The sequence below is a fragment of the Harpia harpyja genome, chromosome 2, assembly GCF_026419915.1.
Source record: "Harpia harpyja isolate bHarHar1 chromosome 2, bHarHar1 primary haplotype, whole genome shotgun sequence".
Lineage (NCBI taxonomy): Eukaryota > Metazoa > Chordata > Aves > Accipitriformes > Accipitridae > Harpia > Harpia harpyja.
Window position 1 is genome coordinate 3,504,227 of NC_068941.1, and position 23,856 is coordinate 3,528,082.

The 23,856-nt window shown below is 38.0% G+C and overlaps 1 protein-coding gene and 1 long non-coding RNA gene across 3 annotated transcripts; one reads left to right on the forward strand and one right to left on the reverse strand.

The window, feature by feature from the left end:
* Window positions 1-1,056: 1,056 nt before the first annotated feature.
* LOC128153627 (uncharacterized) lies at window positions 1,057-2,861 on the reverse strand. The gene is made up of 2 exons (XR_008239031.1): window positions 2,682-2,861; window positions 1,057-2,158 (listed from the first exon to the last, which is right to left on the reverse strand). It is a non-coding gene; the product is annotated as an uncharacterized LOC128153627 (long non-coding RNA).
* A 122-nt stretch (window positions 2,862-2,983) lies between these two features.
* Window positions 2,984-22,931, forward strand: AP1AR (adaptor related protein complex 1 associated regulatory protein). Of its 2 annotated transcripts, XM_052813081.1 has the most exons (10): window positions 2,984-3,196; window positions 8,914-8,962; window positions 10,478-10,504; window positions 11,368-11,393; window positions 12,276-12,372; window positions 13,158-13,256; window positions 16,477-16,538; window positions 17,586-17,659; window positions 18,655-18,783; window positions 22,025-22,931. In XM_052813081.1, exons 1-10 carry the CDS (start codon window positions 3,120-3,122, stop codon window positions 22,288-22,290), a joined length of 906 nt encoding a protein of 301 aa, XP_052669041.1. In that variant the 5' UTR covers window positions 2,984-3,119; the 3' UTR covers window positions 22,291-22,931. The 2 variants fall into 2 exon arrangements, with proteins under 2 accessions (XP_052669041.1, XP_052669042.1); XM_052813082.1 differs by lacking the exon at window positions 13,158-13,256.
* The last annotated feature ends 925 nt before the right edge of the window (window positions 22,932-23,856 follow it).

Consider the following 23,856-nt stretch of genomic DNA (forward strand, 5'->3'; position numbering starts at 1 on the left):
TTCTTCTAGCAAAGTTGAAGCACGCGTGTGTGTTTACCGACCGAGGCTTAATCCAACCTACTCTTGCTCTTTCCACTGCACACCAGTGAAGGAGACAGCGACTGATGTAGCCACCCGTGACGGTGAGTCTTTCGCTCACGTCGACTTGTCTTGCTCCAGTCAGGAGTGGCATGGCAGGATGCGTGCCAGAGAAAGCAATCAGAAACTGAAACTACAGAAACAAAAACATTCTGTGTGGATATTCCCGAAATAAAGGTGCTGTGTTAGAGTTGGGGGGGGGGGGGGAAGAGATGAAAGCATCAGGGAGGAAGGAGTAGAGACCAGCTGTGTCTGTTCAAAGGACTGCAAAGCTGTGTAACTCCTACCCCATCACGTCGCTAGGAAAATGTCACACCCCACGGCCATTGTGCAAGGGCTGAGCCACTTTCCCTTTTCTGCTTTTACCAATCAATTCCTCGACATTTCTCTCCTCAGCTCGGTGGCCTATATTGCACAGCCTAGGGTACTGCAGAAGAAACGGTCTCCAATTGCTCTGGAGAAATTTATGAACACCTGTCAGGTTTGACTACTGCAACATTTCTCTTTGGGAGAGGAGCAGTATATACCTTGCCAAAACGCCAGTTCCCTGGAAAATACCATCATGAGGCATCATATATTCCAATAATACTTTCTGAAACCTTTGTCATATTTCTCAAGTCATGTTGATATGCGTCACCTTCTGTAATTCATTTCTGGTTGTTTTTATTTCTCCTTCCCTCTCACTCTCACTTCCTATATGCAATCACTGTAATGCACCTTTCAAGGCTGACCTCACAGTTCCAGAAAAAAAAAACAGAGCTCAGTTGGCATTAATTTATTATATTCCTCCCACCTTCTACTGCTTTTCATTATTGTAGGAAGTGCCTTCTCTGGGACCTGGCATCTGTTCAGCACTGCTAATAGATAGCTAACGTGGCAACCAATTAACTCTTCCACTGCTGAGATACCACTTTGGGCTTCATTAAATTAAAGGCCACAACCACAACCACACATGCATAGCAGACGTCAAGAACTCACTTTTGTCAGTGCAGATGGCTCTTCAGTTTAGTTTTATTTTTAACCATAGCAAACAATATGGAGAACCGGCTTTTCTCGCTTATGTACAGTGTCCAGTGTCAATGGGATCTCTATTAATCAGAGATTCCAGCTGCCTCGCTGCTGTGTGAGTAATGCTATTTTTTTCCATCAGCAACTAACTTAACGATGACAATGATTTCTTTTGGCTATAGGTTGCTTTGGGGTTTGTTTTTTGAGTGATCTTTATTTTTATATATGTAACATCACTGTTAACTTACGATGACGTGTGTCGGTGTGGTGCTATAATTTAAAGCCAAAGAGACTGAAGGTGGTGAAGAACAAGTGAGGTATCTTGCTAAGCCATATAGTACCCATGCTCCAGATATGTTTGACAGCCTGTTGGCATCTGAATGGCACTGACCGAGTTCAGTCTGTATAATTTGAGAGAAACCCTTTTTTTCTCTCATAATGTGATGCCTATAGCCAACAGAGGCCTTGAACTGGATTCCTCTCCTCAAAAGTGTAATTACTGGTGATGCTTTTTCATACTGGCCTTTGGAACCCTGAAATATTTTTCTTCATTTAAATGTAGGCTACTGTTAGCTCTTCTGATCTTGCATGACCACAGGAAAGGACATCCACCAGGTTAATAAAAAAGGGGCGGAAGAGTTTTAAAGTCAAGAGCTTGAAGAGCTTTCTTTTTCTGAGAATTAAATTGGTAGTCTTATAGTGAACACAGCCCTATATCTAAACCAATGAAAAACTGGATAGCTTCATTTTCTAAGTATCTACAGCATAAGTTAGATGTTTTCAGTATTCTGAGCTGAGTGCAACTGATATGTTTTCTGTCAATGTGGATTCTGGATCCTTTGAATGTGGGGCAATGGCATTTCTTTTATACATTGTTTACCTTTTTATACCAAATACCAAATGCTGTGTGCCTTCCACATTGTGTTTGTCTTGCTGTAGCTCTCAGAAATGTTCATCTAGAGAATGTCAATGCAGTCTCAGTTCTGATTTTGTTTTTCTATTTTGCTTGCCAGAAATCTTCAGAGATCATGGTCTCTGCCAGAATCATCCATCGTAGTTCTTGTAGTTAAACCTCAGGAAGACAAATAACAATAGTCCCTGTCGTTTAGATGCTGGGTTTTAGATGAGTCACACAAACAACTAGTTACTTAATATTTTTGATAACGAAGTATCCAACGACTTGAGGAAGTTAGGGATGAAGTAGTCTGGTGCCCCGAATGATCTTTTAGGGCTGAAATTACAATGGTGGGGTTTGTTCTTTTTTTAATTAAGGAATTTTTGTTCGCATACAAGCTGTAGTGAACACATGCCAAGGTAGAGAATTTCACAGTATTCCCTATTTCTCTTCACCGCACAAAATGGAGGGGAATAAAAAAAAAAAAAAATCACACCTGTGGCATGTGGTGGTGAGGACACAGTTGATCATGAGATGTTGCTGCCTTCTTTCCAAGGCATTTTTGTGGTAAACTGCCTTATTTTTTTTACCCATTCCGTTCTCCCAGACGACAGAACCTCAACACCAGCTTCGGTTTCACACAGGACCTCTCCCACCTAGTTTACACCCGCAGAAGACAACTCAGTCACCTCCACCTCACCTTCCCGTTACGTTTCCTCCCTTGACACGACCCCTGGAAGGGAAATAAATACCTTCGGCGACGGTCCTCAAGGAAAAGAGCCTTCAAAACTTCCAGGTTTGACGGGAGACGGTTTTTCCTCTCAGCAGTTTTTGGGCGGGCACCGCCTTTCTCCTCAGCGCCCGGGAAGGGGCGGGCCGCCGCCGCCGCCGGGGGCGGTGCCAGCGCTCGGGGCATGCGGCGTCCGCCTCTGCGCAGCGGCCGCGGCCATGAGGCTGTCGGCGCGGAGCCTCCGCCCGCCGCCCGGCCCTTTGTTTCTTAGGGTCAGCGGCTGTCCTTCTTCTCCGCCCTCCTCTCTCCTCCTCCTCCTCCTCCGCCGCCGCCCTTGACGGCAGGGGCGGTTTGAACCGCCTGAAGGGAGGAGGAGCAGCCGCCGCCGCCGTTGCCGCCCAGGATGCGATGGGGAACTGCTGGGCTCAGTGGTGCTGCGGGCTCTTCTTCCGGAGGGAAGCCGGCCGGCTCCAGCGAGGCGGAGGGTAAGCAGGCAGAGCGGCTATCCCTTTCCCCTCCCCGGGGCGGGGAGGTGCTGGGCCCGCCCGGCTCCGCCTTCCCGCCTTCCATCCCTCCTCCTCGGCGGGCGGTGAGGAGAGGCGGCCGAGCTTGGAGGGCCCTGAGGCGGCTGGTCCCCGTCCCCCGCCGGCAGCTTTCACAGCGGGACGTGGGTTGTTTTGTGGAAGGAGAGGGGGGTGACAAGGCCGGCGGGCTGCCGCGGTGCCCGGTGTGGGCTCGGCAAGGAAGGTGAGGTGGGTCAGTCAGTGAGGGGGACGGCCGCCACCTCATGCGGGGTCTGGGTACAGCCGGGCTGCAGGGCAGCCCCCTTCGCCGCCTCCCCTCAGGAGCAAGCAGCGCGATTAGATTGAAGGCGGGAGAGAGAAGGAAAACGCCTAGGTAGCCTCTGTCTTGACAGCTCGAACTGATGAAACGCCGTCGAAAGGTCGCTCGGCTTTGTGCGGCTGATGGTAATAGACCTCCAGGGATGGCTTAGGTTAACTGGCTGCGGGGATATTCTTACTCCTCAGTCCTTGTCCAGGGTTGTTTTTCCAGAAGCAGCAGCTTAGAAAGATTTCTCAGGTCAGTTGCCAAAATCTGTGCTGGTGGTTGTGTTTGTGCGAAGATGGAAAACCACCATCTTTTCTGGAATATGATCTTGTGGTGTTGTCTGTGAGTCAGAGGCTGAGAGACTGTTGGGATAAAGGGTGACTGCTACAGAAGATCTGGAGCAGAATGGTCCGAATAAACTTTCCTGTATCATGTAAATGTGTAATCCATGGTTTGTTCTGCAACAACCAGTTCAAGGAAAAGCAGTCTACAAACAGGGGAAGGATACGTTACCTGTACAAGAACTTGGTTTTCTTCTGTATGCTTACAAGTATTTGATGTTTCTATGTCACGTATTTTTGACTGATGTATTAGGATTGAAGTCGTTCTAGACAGATATGCTGAGGCTTTTACATGTTGCAAACTCATGGCCTCTTGTTTCACATCAGCTGTAGCAGGCAATGTTCTGCTTGTCCTGAAGACCTTTTAGGAATACTTTTCAGAGAAATGGGCAAAAGACCAGGACAGCATGTGTGGAGTATACCCGCTTGTATTTTTAATATTCTCTAGCTGAGGGTCTGAACACCTGAAATGCCTGGACAGCTGGCACTTAACTATCTGTTTCTTGTACCATACCTTGAGAAAAATAAGTAATACTTGAAAGGGTCTTGCTTCATGTGTGTTTTTTGCTGAGTCTCTGCTTATAGGCTAATACCCTTTTTTTAGCAGTCAAGGGAAATGACGATAAGTCTCTGGCAACGTGGACTTACTCTGTAAATTTTAGCTTTGGTTGTGTGGTCTCTTTGGTCTTTTTTTCCCACCCCCCCAACTACTTTTTATTGACTTATTAATTGACTTATGAGCACTGGATAGGAGACAGACTCCAAAAAGGCACACGGTTGTCTTGGCTATAACAGCAAATTCTAGCTACATGGTTATCTTTTATCTTTCCCTCTGGTCTAAAGGGACTATTAGCTATATTTTTTGTTTGTTTGTTTTTTTTTCCCTTGTATTCTTTTTTTTTTCTTGTATGTTTGCAATACTTTGTTACCCTTTTGTATATTAATTGGTGTTTGCGCTGTCATCTGTCCTAGTACTTGGTTTTGGTACCTGTTTGATTCGTGAAGCATCGTTTATGTTAGCTTCCTGCCGCACCATCTCATAGTCTCCAATTGGTTTTCAGCAGATGGTTGCTGAAGTTACTGGCTTACTCGCCAGACTTCATCGTGTGTTTTGGTGCCTTTCATGTAACTACTGGCTTACTACTTGCTTGGGTTTTAGAATGGCAAATATGAATGCTGATGCACAGAATTTTGAGAAATGCCATTCTCTTAAATGGCAGGAAATTAATGAAGAAATTTTTATGAGCATACTCTCAAAGGAGAAGTTTGTTTGCCATGATGGCTTAGCTACTCATATGTGCACGTATTGCTTCTGTTAGTCCAATATCAGACTGTCCTTACCAGTGAAATAAATATTCCTGTCTGTTGTTGTGATGTTAAACTGTTAGGTACGTTTCTTCAGGTGTTGCATAGCCTGTAGTGAAAGTCTTAGAAAAATGGAAAGATAGTACAGAAAACAGACTTTTCCAACTCAAGGGGCTGCAACCTGTTTGGATTGGCTTTTGAAGCCTGAACCTGGAGTATCGTATACAGGGATCAGTTTATGAAAAAAAGATCGGTGCTACCTCTTGCAGACATGTGCCAGCTATCTCAGATAATCTTTGTTTTCTGTGTATGCTGGTAGTTTACAGAATGGTATTGGAGTGTTGGGCAATTAAGGTATTTTCCTCTGCTGTGTGGTGGGAGAGGCAGGGATTTGTATTAAAAACAAAACTGTAAAATGTGTCTTATAAATTTTGTAAGTTTGCAAGTTAGATTGCCACCAAATTCTGCAGATTTGGCTACTTGTGGAACAGCATGATGTAATAATGTAGCTTATCAAGTTAATTGTGATTATTTGAATTATTCAGATTCTACCCCCCCCCCACCCAAACTAGTGCTGCAGTATTCTTAGATGCTCCAAGATTTAACTGTAAGAAATAAACTCTGAATTAAATAATTCAGTATACAGTTTTTTAGCAAGTGATTCCATATCCTGCAATATGGAATCCTCCATATCCTTTGCTTAGAGTTGTGCTTAAAATCTTGGAGATTTATGTATGAATTGCTGCAATGATTTTAGAGTTCATGTTGAGCATGTGTAGAGAGAAAAGCCAAAACCTTCTTTAGTGTAGTATAAGTTTAACTTTCTGTAAAAATACAAACATTTAGTTGGTGTTAAAGAATTTTCAAATGTGGGTTTATCTAGGTTTGCTTTATTAACAACTCGGAGTTAGGCTACCACCGCAGTGAATGGCACACTTCCAAAAGTTTCCAAACCTTATATACCCTTTTGCCACCCATTGTCCCAATCCGAAGTCTCTGTAATTTTCCAGCCGAAGTCTCTGTAATTTTCCAGCCGATTTTCCGTTCTCATATCGTTACCATTCATCGTCTTATCTCATCCCTTCTCCATTCTCATGTCTCGGTTCTTCTGAGATTGGTGGTTGTTGGCAGAAGGTCTCCGGTCACCATCATTACTTATAATCTTACACTTCAAAGGTACCTATGAATTTCTAAAAAAACTACTCAGGTTATTACATTAATTTATCTTGTTCTAAAGTTAATCACTTACTCCCATGTCTTAGGTTTAAGATGTATGATCCTTCCTCTGTTGATTCAGCTTGACTGGCTTTTAAGCCAGCCATGAAGAGGGAGTCTCATAGAACAATTAAGCAGCTCATAGATATTGTTTTATAAGCACCTGCATTCTATTAATCTTCTCTAAACCAATTTCTAATCATTAGCTATATGTCTAATACGAATAGTCTTAAAACAATAAGGCTTAAGGCCTAGTTCCTTTTACAGTTGGTAATTTTTTATTACTTTTTTTAGGGAGTGTCCTTATGCTTGGGCTGAAGTAGTTTTGCTCAAAGTACTACAAGCTGCAGACAGAATTAGAAAGTAGGTCACAGCTAGTTTGTCACTATATTCGACCATAAGTATTCCTCTTTACTCCTAGAGGAGTGTTTAAAAGAAGGGGGGGGGGGAGATAAGAACAAATATAACTTGTCTCTAGGTTATTTATTTGGTTAGTTTGGGAGGGGTTATCATGTAGCAAAATTGAAACAATCTTTTTTGTCACTAGTGTAGAAAAAGTAATTTTGACTCATGCACTGGTTTTAATAGATTAAGTGTTCATTTTTAGTGACTACTTTTTCCACACTTAATCTGTAAACATTGGTTGTTTATAAAAGATGATAACATGACTTTGCATAAAAGGAGAGTAAAGCATATATATGTATGGAGTGCTGAAAAGTTAGTCTGTTAAATAGCTTTAGATCTTTGAAGATTGATCTGATGGTCTCTGTAAGTCCTCTGGCCTGTTAGCTGAACTGTTTTCTTTAGTACTTATCAAGCCTATATGTTTCTCAAGTCTGTTTTAGAAAATAATGAAACAGTAGAGCTTAAAGGAGAACAATAAAAGCTATAAGCATTTTAGTAGGTTACTGTTTTATTTCCATTGAAGCTATTGTGTATGGGGGTGAAGCTGATGGGTCTTCTATTTCTGCCCATAATGACCTCAGTCTTCCATAGTTGCTCTGGGATTCAAGGGCTCAAACTCTGGCATAGAATTAGGTCCCCTGTTATTGAGTCCCTGTTCAGCAGGTAGCAAAAAGTGTAGATCTTCCTTGAAGTGTCATTGCTGTTGGACTATTTGTAATTACATGTAGTAAGCTTGCATTGTATTGCCTTAGTTTTCTATAGGTTCACTGTTCAATTCTTGCAACTAATCTGACTGCAGCTCATGCATTTATAAAGTTGAGCATAATTTAGTTAGCGCCTGATGCCGTAAGCTGCAATTATACTTTTGTTAACAACATAGATAGTCCTGAAACAATTTTCCTGTAGGAGTTCTATTAAATTAGATTCTTAATGGTATTGGCTCCTGCACACCACAATGTTACACAGAGGGGAAGCAGTGAAATTACTTTAAGTGTTCATGCCACCTGTCCCAATTATACTTGCGATGTAGTGCATGAATTAAAGTGGCCTTTCGCCTCTGGTTTCATAGCAATGAATCAACTTGAAACAATTTTTTAGTGGCAGCTACGCACTGCAAGATACACTGCTCTATAGAAGGAAAGGTTGTGCAACAAGTTGCCAGGGAGATGTACTCTAACTGACTTCTGAAGAAAGATAGGATGGAGATGTAACATGATAGGATTAAAATAATTCAGGCTTTGGCCGGTGTGTTGCTTTTAGTGTAGTAGAAGTAGGCGTTGGTTGCAACTACGGAATGATCTTTTGTGCAAGTATAGAAATGCCTGAGGCCCTGGGTTTATTCCTGATAGCAGTCAGGACTTGCAACTGGGAACTCTGGTTTTTAAAATAGTTCGATGACATGGATGTTGTGCTGAAGCACCAGTACATATTTGAAAGATCTTTTGGATGATAGCCAAACCTCTTTCACTATGTTAAAACGTATTCAGGTAACTTAATACGCTTGGTTTTTGTAGAGGACAGTGTTAAGAAAGTTAAAGAATCAAGGAGGAGACTGGTTCCCTGTATAAAATTTCAGACTGTAAATTATTTTTTATAGTTGAAAACTATTGTCTTGACCTCCTTGTAGACATTTTTCTCTGAGGTTCAACTTTCTAGCTGTGTCCAGCTGTCAAAATAAAATGTTTTGTTTAACACTGATGTTGTACAAGGTGCTATGTTGGTAAAGAGTTAAGTGCCATGATGAGCACCAGCGTTTTCAGAAATTGCCTGGAATAATGTTTTTTGAGAAAAATGTATTAAAGGTATTGCAGAACATGCTAAATATCTGTAAATGTTAAGTCCAGCATCCTGATAAGTGATTTCTTCTCACTTGAAGAAGGTGTTTGTCTTTTCTTCAGTTCTATAGAAGATGTTTACATGCTTTTGTCTCTTTCCGCTCTGGTAGCGATGCAGAGCACAGGTTAATGAATAAATGTGTTCAATACATGAAGATTTTAGGTTTATTTTATAGTTAACATAGTTCAAAAGCTATTTAAAATTATCAGGCTTGTTTTCCTTGTGCTGTGAATTGAAGACTGTCAAATGTAACTGTAGACTTATTTTTCCAGATCAAAGTATTTTAGAACATGTTCAACAGGAGAACATTTCACTATAGAGGTGAGTGCTTACGTTCTAATGATGTAAAAAAAAAAAAAAAAAAAAAAAAAAAAGGAAAAAGCTGAATTCTAGCAATGCCTTGAACACTTTTTGCAGTTTATGTACACTGAAATATTCTGGTTTTTATAGTACTTCAGAACATTAATGTATCATCTCACTTTAATCTGTCACTCGGAAAGAAGAGATCTGATACTCGGCACCCGAGCATTCTAGAGTCTGATTGTTGCACCTTTCATCACTGCTGTGTTGGGATTGATTTTCTTTTCTGCTTGTATAAGTGCAGGGTATTTAGTTCTTGGTTGCAGGATCATGAATCTGATTCTACAAAAAGCTACAATCTGATGTGGTTACTTTATAGTTGCATTTGTAGTCTGCTTTGTTCACTACAGAGGTCCTTTCTCGGCCACCGAGTATCACCCCTTTTTGCCAAGGGTAGTGTAAGGTTAATTTGTATAAGTTGAGATTCTCAGAATAACGTGGCTTACTTTCTCTGAGTGTTCCTTACAGTCTAGAAGTCCTAGACCTTTCAGACTGCCCCCATTACTGAGAATAACCTTAGTAAGTGTAATCACTGCTTTGGCTTTCAGAAAAGGGGGCAGATGTGGGGGAAATCTGTTTTAGCGCACAACTTCCAGTTGTGAGAGAGTGTTCCTGCAACAGAAATATGATAGGGAAAAAAGGTTCTGTCCTCCTCCCAAATTGTTATTCATATTCTGCTTGCAGCAATTAGTCAGTATACAGGTCAGTAAGGAGTCTTGCTGTAGGTACTGACCTCCGTGTGTGATGTACTGACTACATGTAAGATGACTGAAAATAGTATGGAGAATTTCCTGCTTTGTTTTTATGTGATAGTTGGAACTTCTGCTGGATGAGTTTGGGCTTTTTTTGGCTTCCTATCATTAAGCATTACATTGCCTTTATTGACCTTTAGTTTCTTACGTGTAAAGCTGGGACGGAGGTGGTTGTTGCTTGCTTGTTTTTAGACTTCTGGGTAGAGAGTAACTCTATTTTCTGTAAATTAAATACATCTTCAAATACTTTTTGATAAGCATCACAGTTGCCGTGCAAGGTAGAGGTTAATGCACTATACTCCTTACATTTTCTACATTTTTTAAATTGGGTGCTTTGGTGTATGTCAGAGCCATACCATTAGTTCCACTGCTTGTATTATAATGCTTCAGATATACAGAATTATTAGCAATCTTATAAGCTAATGAGATGTCATTTTTGTCAGGGCCCTTACATAAGTTGTAGTGAAATAGATGAATGGTTTTTAATTTTGACTCTTCTCCCTTTCGGAGAATGTAATGTTTAAGAAAAGAAGCATTGGTAAGAAGATAAGTCCTACTCTCATACTTTCTTTGAAAGTAGGGGCTTTCCTAGATGGTATTACAGTCCCACTGTCATCATTGGAGTAGTGTTTTACAAGACAGATTAAATATGTAACCTTATTTGCTCTATGTGTTTAGTGATTTCTTGTATTTAATTGTAAAGATTGTTTCTTTTTTTGTGCAGTTTGAGAACCTAGTGGAAAGCGATGAGGTAGGTACCTGGATCATAATGTGAAACCTGCTAGTACAACCCTTAAAAATGGTTCCAAGATCTGTCTCTTCCTCCCACTTTATGCTATGTTGTAGACTTAGATGGCAGGATTTTTTTACTTTGAGTTTTGCTTGCTCTAGGAATGAATATTTAACATTTTGGGAGAGGTGAAGACCTAAGAGAAGAGAACTGGTTGGGGGGGGAGTATGGGAAGTAACCCTTTCAGGAAGAGAGCACTATGGACATTAGGAAGGCAAAAAGAAAAGAAGAAAAAGAGGGGAAAAAAAAGTAGGGGGTGGTAAAGACTTGAAGGAGGATTTGCTCCTGGTATAACTCTTATATCAAACTCAGCAAATGCTTTTTATCTGAGAACATAAATGGACCTGGGTTGCTTTTGCTAAGGAAAGTTTTGGGAGTGCTCTGTCTTTACAATTATGGGTAAACTGGCTGAACACTACTTCAGAAAAATAGAAGTTGGCCTTAAAACCTCACTCTTACAAATTTAATACAGCTTGATAATGGGTGGGACAAACACCACATTTTCAATACCCTGCCTTGTATTTAAAAACATGAGGACTAATAGTTTGCTTCCTGAAATATACCACCGGAATATTTATTTTCAGTTGGAAGTACTTGTTTTACTTAGTCAGCCACTTCACTTGATTGCATAAGAAGATTTTTTTTTTTTAAATTCCAAATTAAACCAGGGGATTTCGGCCCCCACCCCCCATTGTAAAACCAATAGATGAGAGAAGCTATGATTTCATATTGGGTTTTTTTCCCCATCTTAAAATTGATTGATTGATTGATGGGATTCTCAAGAACTCAGACTTTCTCTTTTTTTTTTTTTTTTTTTTTAACAGGGGGAAAGCCCAGGAAGCAGTCACAGGTAAGACTTTGACTTTCAGGACCTCTCCTTCTCTCTGCTCTCCTACTGTGACTATTAAATTTTTCAGAGTTCCTGTCAAAACCCTTTCTGTCTTTTTAGAGTATGTGTCAAACTAACCTTACTGCTTAAGCACATCAAAACAGTTTAGATGATAATGCATCATGGAAAAACTACTCAAGACAGTTAAAACAGTATGTTGCAAAGAGAATCTTTATTCTTGTTCCCAGGGTCTGCATTTGAAGTTATACGGGTGTTAGTGCTACAATTCCAGTGAATTTTTTGTGAGCATGTTAATATTTATGTAAGCAGTAGAAACTTAGAAATGTGCTCTATGTGAAACATACAAAGGCACTGAAGTGTATGCTTTGGTTGTCTAATTCTAGACATGTTGTATTATTTAAATTTGATAGTTCCCAAAATGTTGTTCCTTGTCAATGGTCCCAAAGAAGCGATAGAGGAAACCTTATAATTATTATAATCCTTTTGCAGTCTTGTTTGTTAGATACATAAGAGTAGGCAACAGATGAAAGGGGAACAATTTACAATTAGGGGACCACAAGAAGTAAGGAAAAAGTGACATTAACACGACAATGATATTAACTATTCTATTCCAGTAGTTCTGTTAGCAAACAATGTTTTGAAAATATGCTTTCTATAAAGATACGAAAAATGCTTTGTAAGAGTAAGGAGAGACAGCATTGTCTTGACTAAACTGGAACTTTGGAACTCTGTCCTCAGGAGGAGGAGGCCAAAAGTACAGCTTGTTGAATTTGCATTGAAGGACCAGTCAAGAAAGACTATATGGATATGTTTAAGTGCAACTTAGGGTTGTCATGCATAAATAATAGATGGAGCCTTTTTGTGTTTCTCCCATGCTTTTAGACCTCTGACTGAGGAAGAAATAGCTGACTTGAAAGACAGACATTATGACTCCATTGCTGAAAAGCAGAGAGTTGTTGATATGAAACTTCAGTCAGAGGTAAGCAGTTAACAATGACTAGTATGGTATGGATAGTTTTTCTTTTAAAGTAGTTAAGATAACCATGAACACAAGGAGATTCCATTCACGTGAACGAAACAATTGGGTTTTGTTCATGAGTTGGTATTTTTTAGTCTACAAGATACACAAAGAGATTGCTGTGCATCAAAGTTAGCGTCAGAGATTGCTGCTTTTTAATAGCCTGTTAGGTGAAAAATTGAAAAATGAATAGGCTGGCTCTCTGACTGAGATCTGTTAAATTTGAAGTACTATTATTGTTTTTTTTTTTACGGAAGGCAAAATGGGGAGTATACTTGACTCAGCTTTTCTTGTGCCCAATTTTTCCAGAGCTTTTCTTAAGGAAAAAAAACCCATAATTTGTCGTTTTGTTTTAGTGTGTTGCAGCAATTAATGGAATGTGATGTGGAATACAACGTAGAAATTGAGACTGATTTTTAATAAAGTACCAATGAAATATGCAACTGAAAAGATTTAAGTCTTTCACTATGCAGTTCGTAATAGAATGCAATATGCATTTACAGCAATTCACTAGTAATGATGTTTATTCAATAGGGTAATGTTTAGTTATCTAAATTTCTTGGGATGTTTGGTGGGGGGAAGCTGTTAGATTCAGTTAATGAAGAAAAATGTTTTAGTATAGTCAATTTTATTTTATTTTTATTTTCTAGTAGCTCTTCTTTTGTTTTATTGAACTTATGGTTTTATTCATAGGAAGATAGATAGGTTCTGCTTTTGTTAACCATTACTATTTTGTTCATATACAGTTAGCCTTACAAGAGGAGAAGTTAAGACTAGAAGAAGAGGCTTTATATGCTGCACAACGTGAAGCAGCCAGGGCAGCAAAGCAGAAAAAGCTCTTGGAGGTGAGGGGAAAAAGACCCCAATATATATCAGAGCTTCTGTTCTGTTTCTATGTATGCAGACTTTCCTAACATCCTTTACATCTCAGGAAACATAATGAGGAAATTGCTTTGGCTTGTAAATTCCAGTAGAGAAAGAAATACATAATTTGAAAGTACAGCTGACTGGAACAGCTGAAAATGATCAGAATTGTTTGAAACAGCTTATGTTGCCGAGTATAGATTTTGAATGAGAGATGTATGATTTTAATCTATAATTAGCTTAATAGACTTCTTGCATTATATAGAAGTTACTGATCTTTAATGTAAAGTGTTCTGTGGTGGTTTCCTAGTTAAAAAAAATGAAATTAAGCACACATTATGACATCATTTAGGCTTGTAAAATGTCCTTTATATATTTGTGCACTTAATTGTTCCTTCTCTGTGGTTTGTGTTAACATGAAGATATATGTTTCCAAGTCACCTGAATTTACTGTTGACCCTGCTTTGAGCAGGAGGTTGGACTAGATGACCTCCTGAGGTCCCTTCCAACCTGAATTGTTCTATCATTTTGCGATTTGTATGTGTAGTAGCCAAAGTCCAGTAATGACTTAACAGTAGTCTTAATTTAATATATCTGTGCCTACTTTCACATGTCCGCTGTCCATGCTTTTGGAGCTTGGTCAAGCAAAACAAAAGCCACGTTATGTTTTCCTGCTTTTTTGAAAACAGATGCTGTTTTGTATCCTGATAACATTTATTACTGATGGTTTTCATGTTGCAGTTCAGAGAGTTACATATTATCAGTGCATTTAATATTTTTGCCATCTTAATAAGCTATTAAAGTACGTGTTCTCACACAAATTTCAGGTTGCCAGAAATGTGCATGTTAAAAAGAACTTTTTCACTTTTTGCTATCTGTTCATTTGTAAGGTGTATGGCTGCAGTTGTAGCATGGTCAAGGAAACAGTCCACTAGACATGTGATATGTGTTCAATTAGAAGTAAATTTTCAAAAGTTCAGATTTAGACTAACTGAAAAAGTCTGAAACCTACAATAGGTATAGGGGAGATCTGCAACGCTAGTGTATTGTCTATATTCAGAAGAGAGTGAATTGAAAATTGTTATTTCCAGACTGATAGCGATGACTGAGTTTTCATCTAATATTTATGTTGCTAAGTATAGGTCTCATTTCACGTTTCTCTTTCTATCCTCTTGTCATGTGGTATGGGAAGGTTAATTCTTTCTGACCTTTTTTGCTTGCTTTTTTTAACACATTTGGTCTATATAAAGTCAGCAAAAGTAAATTTTTTTATGGCTTTAATTGTTTTTTGTAGAAGTTCTGTGCAAAAAAAGCTATTTTTCTTGTCTTTCAGTATTTTTAATATGCACCTCTTTTAGTCAGGACCTGAGATAGAATGCATTATAGAGCTTTTAATTTCTTTCTCTTGTAAAATTAGTACCACTTATCTCATTTGCAAACAACTCTGCCCGTGCCCCCCCCCCCCCAACCCATAAGGATTGTAAGGATTTCTAAGGAAGCATTTTTGTATAGATACGCATCAAGCATTTAACCTTTCTAAATAAACTAGAAGCCATTTTTGAATACATAACTCATCTCTTTGCTGTTTGTGGGCAGAAGTCTTCTAAATGAGAAAATGGCTTTTTCATGGAAGTGTTGCATCTGTTTAAAACTAATTTGGGTTGCTGATGTTGCCCTACTAAATGTCAGGGTTTGTAACAGTGGAGAATTTTAATATATGTGTATCCTGGAAATTAGTGCTAGATATTTGCATGTGACCTGGCAAAATGGCTAGATAACTTAAATTGGATATTATGTGGGTATATACATCTTAAAAGACAATTGTTGCATATGTCAGTAATTGATTTTTACAGTCTTGTTAACTATGTTGGCACCAAATTCCTGTCTCTTTCTCCCTGCGTAATTAAGTCTTCTCACCTATAACCACCATTATGTGTGATATTTCTACTTCTACACTTCCCATTTCCTTACTGATTTGAATCTGCTTATTCTGATACTTATTTAAATACCTGAGGTGGAAAGCGTGCCAAGAAACGAAACCGTTGTCATCTTGGGATTGAAAAATAGTAGTTGATCCAATGCAGTTCTCTCGCAAGACTATTTACCCAGTGAAGAGCAGTTCTTAGATGAAGTTAAAGTTGACATGAAAAATTCTGGTTTTACCCCTGCTTTTCTTTTACAGGGACAGATCCGTTAAGGCTGAGAATAGATTTTTCAGAAAAATACAGTAGCTAGATACCTCAGACTTGTCTACAGAACTAGCTCGTTTGTTTTTATCTTAGTCCTTGTCAAAATCAGTGAACAATTACTGCTTCATAACTGATTTACCTTTACTCACATAGTTGATGTGCCCAGTTTTTATGCTCTCATTTTTTCAAGGCAGAGAAAAGAAACTTGAGGCAACTTAAGTTGTTTAAACCCTAAAACTTAAGCAGAACCCTACTTCCGCGACATCTGCTGTTCCTCTTGTAACTGCAAAATAAATGCCTTTATGGCTTGTGTCTTGCATTTTTCATTCTGTTTTTGCGTAGCGATACCATGAAAGCTTTCTACCTGAAGAGTGTAGAGGTATTAATACTTTTGGCCCAGCAAGGCAACAAAGCTTTTATCAATATAAGATAATATAAATGAAGCACTTAGTGCTGATACAGATGACCAGAGGAGATGGCAGTATTGCCATAAGTACGGGGATAAAAGGACCTGTAGGAAGTCTTTCTTTTTAAATGGTAGGCTGACTGTTCTGGTGCACAGAGCAAAACAAATCAAACATAACCCAGGTGTTAGTTGTGCATTGAAAATACCTGTGGCTTAAGACAAGACAATAGAGAAGAGGACAGGTGCAGTCATGAATGAGGTGGTGTTAACATGTTTCTAGACAAATTGATGCTTTTTTTTTTTTTTTTTTGTGGTGCATGAAATAGGTTAAAAAGTTGAGAGCTCTATTCACAAAGCTACTTTCTTTTAAATGGACAGATTTCTGAGATTAAAAACAATACCACTTGCATGTAATGGTCCCTTCAGTATCATAAAATTTGATCTTTATTTGAATGAAAGTCAGTCTTTTCCTGAGTTGTACTTAGGCTGCTCCAAGGACCAGGACAATGCTCCTCATGTCGTAATTAAGGGAATGTTTAGTGTATTGAGTATATTACTCCTGAGTGATTGCATTCAGCTTTTTCAACAATTTACTTCTTTCGATAGCAACGTAGACAGCAAAGGATAACACAGAGAGCACATGCTGTTAATAATGGAGAATATCAGAGGTAAGATATAAAATTTTATTAATGACAATTGAGAACCATGACTGTTTTTTACTCCTGTTCCTCATCTCCTATCATCCACCCCCCCCCCCCCCAAAACCCACATGTTTTTCAAACCTTACAAAAACAGCATTTCTAAGTCAGAGTTGTTTTTATTCATTGCAGTTTTCTTACGCCGAATAGTTACTGAATGCAAACTGGTTGCCATTAATATGCAAAATTAGTGGAGAGATTTTCATTCTAGTTTTCAATGTAGTTATTAGACTGATGCATACAAAATTGAACCTACGCCCAGCTACTAAGATACATACACACACACAAAAATTTCTAGTGTTTTATATTAAAAAGGTGTTTATATGTAAAATATTGGCTAATATAAAAATATTTTTATTATTAAGAACCCTGCTTTAAATGCCCAGTAAAAATACACACTAATCAAATGGGGCCATGAATGGTTTATATAGTCTGCATGTTTCTTCATTAATATTATTCATTTAATTCTCTTCACTCCCACCTTCTGTGTTCAGTGTTAGGGGGGAAAAAAGGGGGGGGGGGGAGGAACCACCAAAAAAACCCCAAAGAAATTTATTGTGGAATGGTATTTGAGTTTAGAAAAAAATCTAAAATCAAACACCTATTTTTGAATGGAAGAGAAGGGGGATAGGAGGGATTTTCAGTTAGGGAAGTACGATTAGAAAGGGAGCTGTGAAAACTGAGGTTTTATGGCATGAGTAGGAACTACACAGATTTTAGAAACGGACTGCAGTAGCAGGGTTTTAATTCATTAGTTAAAAAAGGAATTGAAGATTAAGGAGGCATTACCTAAAGTGACTGAAACTACTACTAAAAATTGAGCAGAAGCTCAGACTGGGAGAGGATGTGATAAGTAGGAATGGAAAGCCATTTTCTATGCTCATCTTTTATAAAGATTTTAGTTAAAGGTGTATGTACTTTGAAGCCTAGAACTGGGGGGCATGTGGATTAACATATCTCTTATGGCATCCTTAGAGGTTTATAAAGCTAAAAACAATACATGCATTGTTCTTACAGCTCTGTGGCAGAGGACGATATTGATTTTTTCTTAAGAAATACAAAATTCCAGTATGAAGCTTTTCGAAGTAGTAGTAAGTCTTCCTTTTCTAATGCATGTCTTTAAATGTCAAGTAACTCTGAGGAGCAGAGTGCTTTTTTTTTTTCTAGATAAACATAATTTATTTATATTATTATATACACACACACATATATATTAAATATGTATATATATATCTCGGTATAAAAAAAATCTGATAGAAACTTATTTTCTTTTCTAATCCCTGATGCTTCAAGTGTTTGAAAAACACAGCATATACAATTTGTGCTACAGCCATTCCAGTCCTCAAAAGCAAGTTCTCTAAGCAAACAAGTCCTGTGTGTGGATTTTATTTTACTAGGACTTTCCAGCCATGTTTGTGGAGGCAACATCAATACAGTGAACTTTTCTTGTAAAACTAGCTGCAAGATAAAGTTGCAAATGTCTGTGTATACTTTTTTACTTGTCTCTTAGGGACATAATTAGAATCATACTAAGGGTTGTTTTTTTTTTTTTTTTTTTTTTCTCCTAATGAAGTGCAAGAGAGGATTTGGCTGTCTATATTTAAAAATTCCACTAACGATTTAGAGGAAAACAATTTTATAAGCTTGTACTTTCATGAAAACTTATGGATATGTGATAGTCACTAAGAAGTTGGAGGACTGATGGTAATTCTTGGCAAACACTGCTTGTAGTTTGGGGTGGTTCTTGGGGTTTTTTGGGTTTTTTTGGTTTTGGGGGTTTTTTTTTGTTGTTGGTGTGGTTTTTTTTTTTTTTTTGGAAGTCTTCACACAAGTACAGCTTACTAAATTCCTCTATAGTTCTAATTAGACAGTATTGCTAAATGTCCTCTTGTAATATCTTAGTGATGTTGACTATTAAAAAGCTACTGTATACTCTTTGAAGTGATGGATGAAGTGCTTTTTCAAATGTTCTTGAGGTTTAAAGGCCACAAAGCACCATAAAAACTTCCTTTTGAAATTTAGATTTGCATATTGAACCTCAAATTCAAGTATGTTTACAAATGAAAAATACATTTTTTTTATGTAGGACTTTCATCTGATGCTACAGTGCTAACGCCCAACACAGAGAGCAGTTGTGACTTAATGACCAAAACAAAATCAACGAGTGGAAATGATGACAGCACTTCATTAGATTTAGAGTGGGAAGATGAAGAAGGTATTTATTCTGCCATTCAGTTTCATTCTGAACTTAGCAGTTAAAAATGCTGACAGTTTAAACTCTGTTGATTGTAAATTTGTCGTTTTCAAAAGGGAAGGTGATCTGAAACTTAATTCTGATGGAATTTCTGTTAAGGCTGTAATGATTAAACTGTATATTATTTTTACCTAGAAAATTGCTTATTTTGATAAATGTGGTTATCTGTCTAATAAATGAATTCGTTTCTTTGGATCCTTCAGTAAATGTCTTTTCCTGCATTTTGTGGAACTGACTTGCAAACTCACAACAAAACTAATGGTAAAGAAATGCTGCCCTCTTGTGAGCCAGTAGCAGAAGGAACAGCTTTGTTTTAAAATGTGGAAGTTGGTCAGGAGTCTTTGACTGAAGTATTTCGGAAAGCATTGTTTCTTTAAACCCTAATTGCTTTTATTGTAACTTCTACTGGAAACTTAGGTCTGCATTCTAGGTGAGTATCCCAACTATCCTAATTGCTGCTGCTGGTCGTTATAGATCTTTTTTGTTCTCTTTAGTAAATCTGCAAAAGCTCTTGTCTTTGTTTCAAAGTTAATCCAAAATTTTGAGAAATTAACTCTTGAAAAGCTGACCAAAAATAAGCTAGAATTTCTTTTAGCCAATGTGTAGCGGATTTTTTTTTTTGCTTTAATAGACTGTTTTTTAACAATCTGTGTGTAGTTTAAATGTTTAGCACTCTTGAGCACTAAAACGTCTAAGTCAGAAACCTGTTTTGAAAGACTTAACTTTCACAGATTTGCTCAGAAATACCCAGGATCTTTTTTTAGCTACTGTGAGCAAGAGCTATTAGCATTCTAGAGGGACTGAAGCTAGGGTAAGATCGTGTATGGTGAAATACACTGGATTTTACGTTGAGAGTAATTAGCACCAGTGCAGAAACAGTGTTTTGTAAACTCTATATTCTACACTGTGCTTAAGAAATAGGAAAATCACATTCTTTGCTTTTTTACAGTTTGAGTTGTCCTCCCATTCTTACGTGTTTGGTTAATGTAATAACTTTCTAAGTAACTACTGAAAACCAGATGAGAGCAAGATTCAGTCTTTACTAGGCATACTTGCATGCAGAATTACCTTGTTCATTTGACTGGCTGAGGATCTTGTTGCATACGGGCTTATATTATCCATGTTGTTGGAAAATTCTAATTCTGTACACAGAATTAACAATCTGCGATGTTTGATAGTCATTGTTCTCTTAGCACTGTCACATTGACTTAGCCGTAAGTATTCACCTGGTTTTGAGGTAACTAAATAGTAAGTGCTGAGAAGTGCCCCAAACTGCCTAAAAACAGAAAACAGAGTTACTGCAGAGTTCCGTTTCTGATTTCTACTAGCCTGTGCTCTACAGAGGGGAATAATTTTTAAGAGTTGGTCATTGTGATGGCAGTGCATCTCTTCTTGGTAGTCACCTTCAATCTTGAGCAGAAGAGATGGTGAGATAACCTATGGAGGATTGCTTATGCTTGAGAAGGTTACTTGTTTTCATGGCTGCAAAGGAAGCAATGTGGTCTTTTGAAAGAAGTACTAGTTAATATTGCAAGGACGTTGAGTAGTTTTTAGCTCATTCTGGGTAGATCTGGCCCAACTTAAGCGTATTAAAACCGTCTCCCTGAAGGGGTTGACTGCTTGCTTGGGATAAGAGGTTTAGTTACTGTGTGTGCTGTCAAAACCTACCATGGAGACTGAACAACTCCAAAAAAGTAAGTGTGTATGGGTTTCATGAACAGGGATCTTCATTTATGGCCTAGTCACACATTTTTATTGTTAGTAGACAAAGTTGTATGGGGGCTCAACCCAATGTAGAGAAGAACCAGTGTTTTGAAAGGGTATTAGCCTTTAAAAAAACAGCTACTAAGAACAGTAGCAAAAGACGACATTGCTTGACTGAAAAGTTGCCACATTAGGAGGTTCTTAACAGGGAATGCTTAGATCCTGAACTGGGCATGATTATGTGCTACTAATGGTAGTGTATAATCATTATGTAATGGTAGCACTGAAATGGGATTGTGGACTGGAGCTATCTGAGCACAGCAGATGCATAGTTTGTGCCCTGAAATGTTATAGTTTATCAAGAGTATTATACAGAAAGACAAAGGGTGTGAGGAGAAAATGGAAACGGTAACTGTCCTGGATTAAATACAGATTTTTGATACAGTGATTCTGTTTTCGTTCTTTGGTGTCATGTACAGATAACAGACAAGGAACTTGTAGTGCTAATGTTGTATTGGTACTTTAGGCAATGTATTTTGAAAGGGACAACAGCTTCAGTGAGCCATTGGTACCAAAGGAATAATCAAGTTGAAAGTAGTAACAAAAAAAATTCATCATTTAAGTCTGATGAAGGGAAAAATTTACCTCCTTAGATATTGTTTTTCTATGGCTCCCTCCCCCTCTGTACCCCCCCCCCCCCAAGAGTTGTGTGTTTCACTTGCAATATGTAACTTTTTAATTATAATTAATTAGTTAGCTAGTTACTCCAAAATTAAAAGGGGAGTTCAGTTAGGAATGTACGAGGAGTCCAGTGAATAAGAGTATTATAGTAAAACCTCCCCTTTTTCCTTTCCACTGATGTGGCAGGGTTTTGATACACCGTGAGAAGGTCTGTAATTACTGACAAAATAAATAGCATCTCTGATGTCTTTGTGCAGTTTTCTGACCAATGTTTTGCCTTATTTTGTGTGAAATTAAATATACCTTTTCAGACAAACAGAAGACCTTTCCTAGGCAAATGCACCCAATATCTATCTAAATTGTAGCTGCTGTTTTAAATGTTTCACATGATGATGTTTTATCTGTTTGTCAGAAAGTTACAGGAGTGTTACAAGATTCCACAGACATTTAGCTTTTCTTGAAACGGCACAGTACCGAAAATCTTCTAATATTTACATGCCCATAATGTAGGGCAGCAGGCTGCATATATAGGAGAAATAAACACTGCTGGTGAGTTGTTTCACTATGTTATCTGTCTTCCTTAGAAGTCTGTAAAATGACATCATTGGCTGTTGTGTTCATTTGGGCCAAAACTGACTGTAAACTATGGATTTAATGTGAACGCCATCAGCAGAAAAAAATACGGCGATGCTCAGGAGTGAAATTACCAGAGTCTGGATCTCTAAAGGATTCTTGTTGTTTCTTCTGATGTTTTAACACAAACGTAAAGGTACTTCCCTCAAAATTGTCTTTCTCATAAACATGTCTAAAATTGCAGGCATGAACAGAATGATTCCAATGAGAGAACGCTCCAAAACAGAAGAAGATATACTGCGGGCGGCACTGAAATTTAATAGCAAGAAGACAGGAAGTAATCCAGCTTCAGCCTCTGATGATTCTAATGGATTGGAGTGGGAGAATGACTTTGTTAGCGCTGAAATGGATGATAATGGCAATTCAGAATATGCCGGATTTGTAAATCCTGTATTAGATTTGTCTGCATCAGGTGTAAGGATATCTGATTCTGATCATCAAGACAGATAGTGAAACTGCGTGGCCCTTGTTTATGACCACATGTTGAAAAGTGAAATAGAATGTACAAAACCAATTTGCTCTTTTTTAACATGGTTCCCTTTTTCTTACAAATTGATCAGCAAGGAATGGGAATGACTTCCTATCTGAATTAATTCAGAATTAAGTGCAATTTTATCATCTACCTTCTAAGCTTTTATGAAAACTGGGATGATTCTATTCTGTATATTTCTGGATATCTGGATTTAATATAAAATTATCTGCACTAATTTAAGCTTCATAGCTTGACATATCTGTATTTTAACTAGCCTTTTTTTCTGGATGATGTTTCTACTGATTTTGGTTTTAAAATTCATCATTGGCCTAACATTTAACTCATAAACAATCTTATATAATTTATCTAATACTTGAATATAGAAAAATAATTTAAAAAAAATTTTATTTCCAATATGTGCTTTTTGACTTGTTCTTTAGTTATTTAGAGGGTGTACTTAGCCAGCTGCAAAACAAATTTCACACATGGTAAATTGCAGTTTTTCCCTGTCTAGCTTATAGTCTTCTTAGCCTTGTGTTGTCCTCTTCCCATTTATTTTATTTTTTTGTTACTTTATGCTAAGCACAGTTAACCTCAATAAACTTAGTATAAATAATCAGTTTAGGTAAGATACTGTCTTGTATAATATGCCGGACTTAGTAAGTGTGTGCTAGATAGAAAAACAACTATGGAAATTCTTTGTGTCAAACTGGAAATTTTAACCAGTATCTACTGGAGAACTGGGAGGACCAAAGTCTTGATTTCCCTGCCCTCACAAACAGACCAACATCTGTTACTACATGGTCCTTAAAATTCTGTAGTTGTGGAAAAACTTATAATTCAGCTCAACTGGAACAATTATCGAAAAGCAACATTCTCTGAGTGAGCTGGGGGAGGGATGATTGCTCTGCTGCTGGGGTGGGAAGAACAAGAACCTAAAGACTGAATTCCTATCGATACATTTTTAAAAAGAAAAAAAAAAAAAGTTCAAGTTACAAAACAGTGTGTTTAAGTGCTCTAGCTTTCCTGTGCCTCTAAACCGGATGGTTAATACTGCTAATAGCAGACTGAAATTCAAGGACGTGTGCAGTTATTGCAAATCTGGTGTAATGTATTATGTTAAATATTGGGGGACACCACACAAGTTACACTTTATAAAAAAAAAGAAAAAGCTCACTGAAGAGGACGTGCAAAACACTTGTAGATTTCAAGCTTTCCCCAAAGTTTCAGTAAAGCCATTCTATTCTACTGTTATTTTGTGTAGCTGTCTTGTCCCTGAAAAAAAAGGGAACAGGGTGTAACTTCACCATTGTGGAGTAAAAGCAACACGCTGTGTTAAGTAGTAAATCTGCATCATCATCAGAACTGAATTTGATGGTGAAAGTTGTGTCACTGTTAGATCATCTGAGCCTATACATAATATTAGGGTTACTGCAGTGTGGTCCTCTTCTTGAGAACTTGAACAAAAATAACTGCACACTTGGATTAAATATGTACAAATATCAACATTAATGAACAGGTAAATATTGGTGATAACATTCCAT

Excerpts from the sequence above, each read along its gene's own strand:
- AP1AR (XM_052813081.1), top strand. The coding sequence starts at position 3,120 with ATGGGGAACTGCTGGGCTCAGTGGTGCTGCGGGCTCTTCTTCCGGAGG. Across the intron at positions 10,505-11,367 it reads ACCTAGTGGAAAGCGATGAG|GGGGAAAGCCCAGGAAGCAG; the intron begins GTAGGTACCTGG and ends TTTTTTTAACAG. Across the intron at positions 11,394-12,275 it reads AGCCCAGGAAGCAGTCACAG|ACCTCTGACTGAGGAAGAAA; the intron begins GTAAGACTTTGA and ends CCATGCTTTTAG.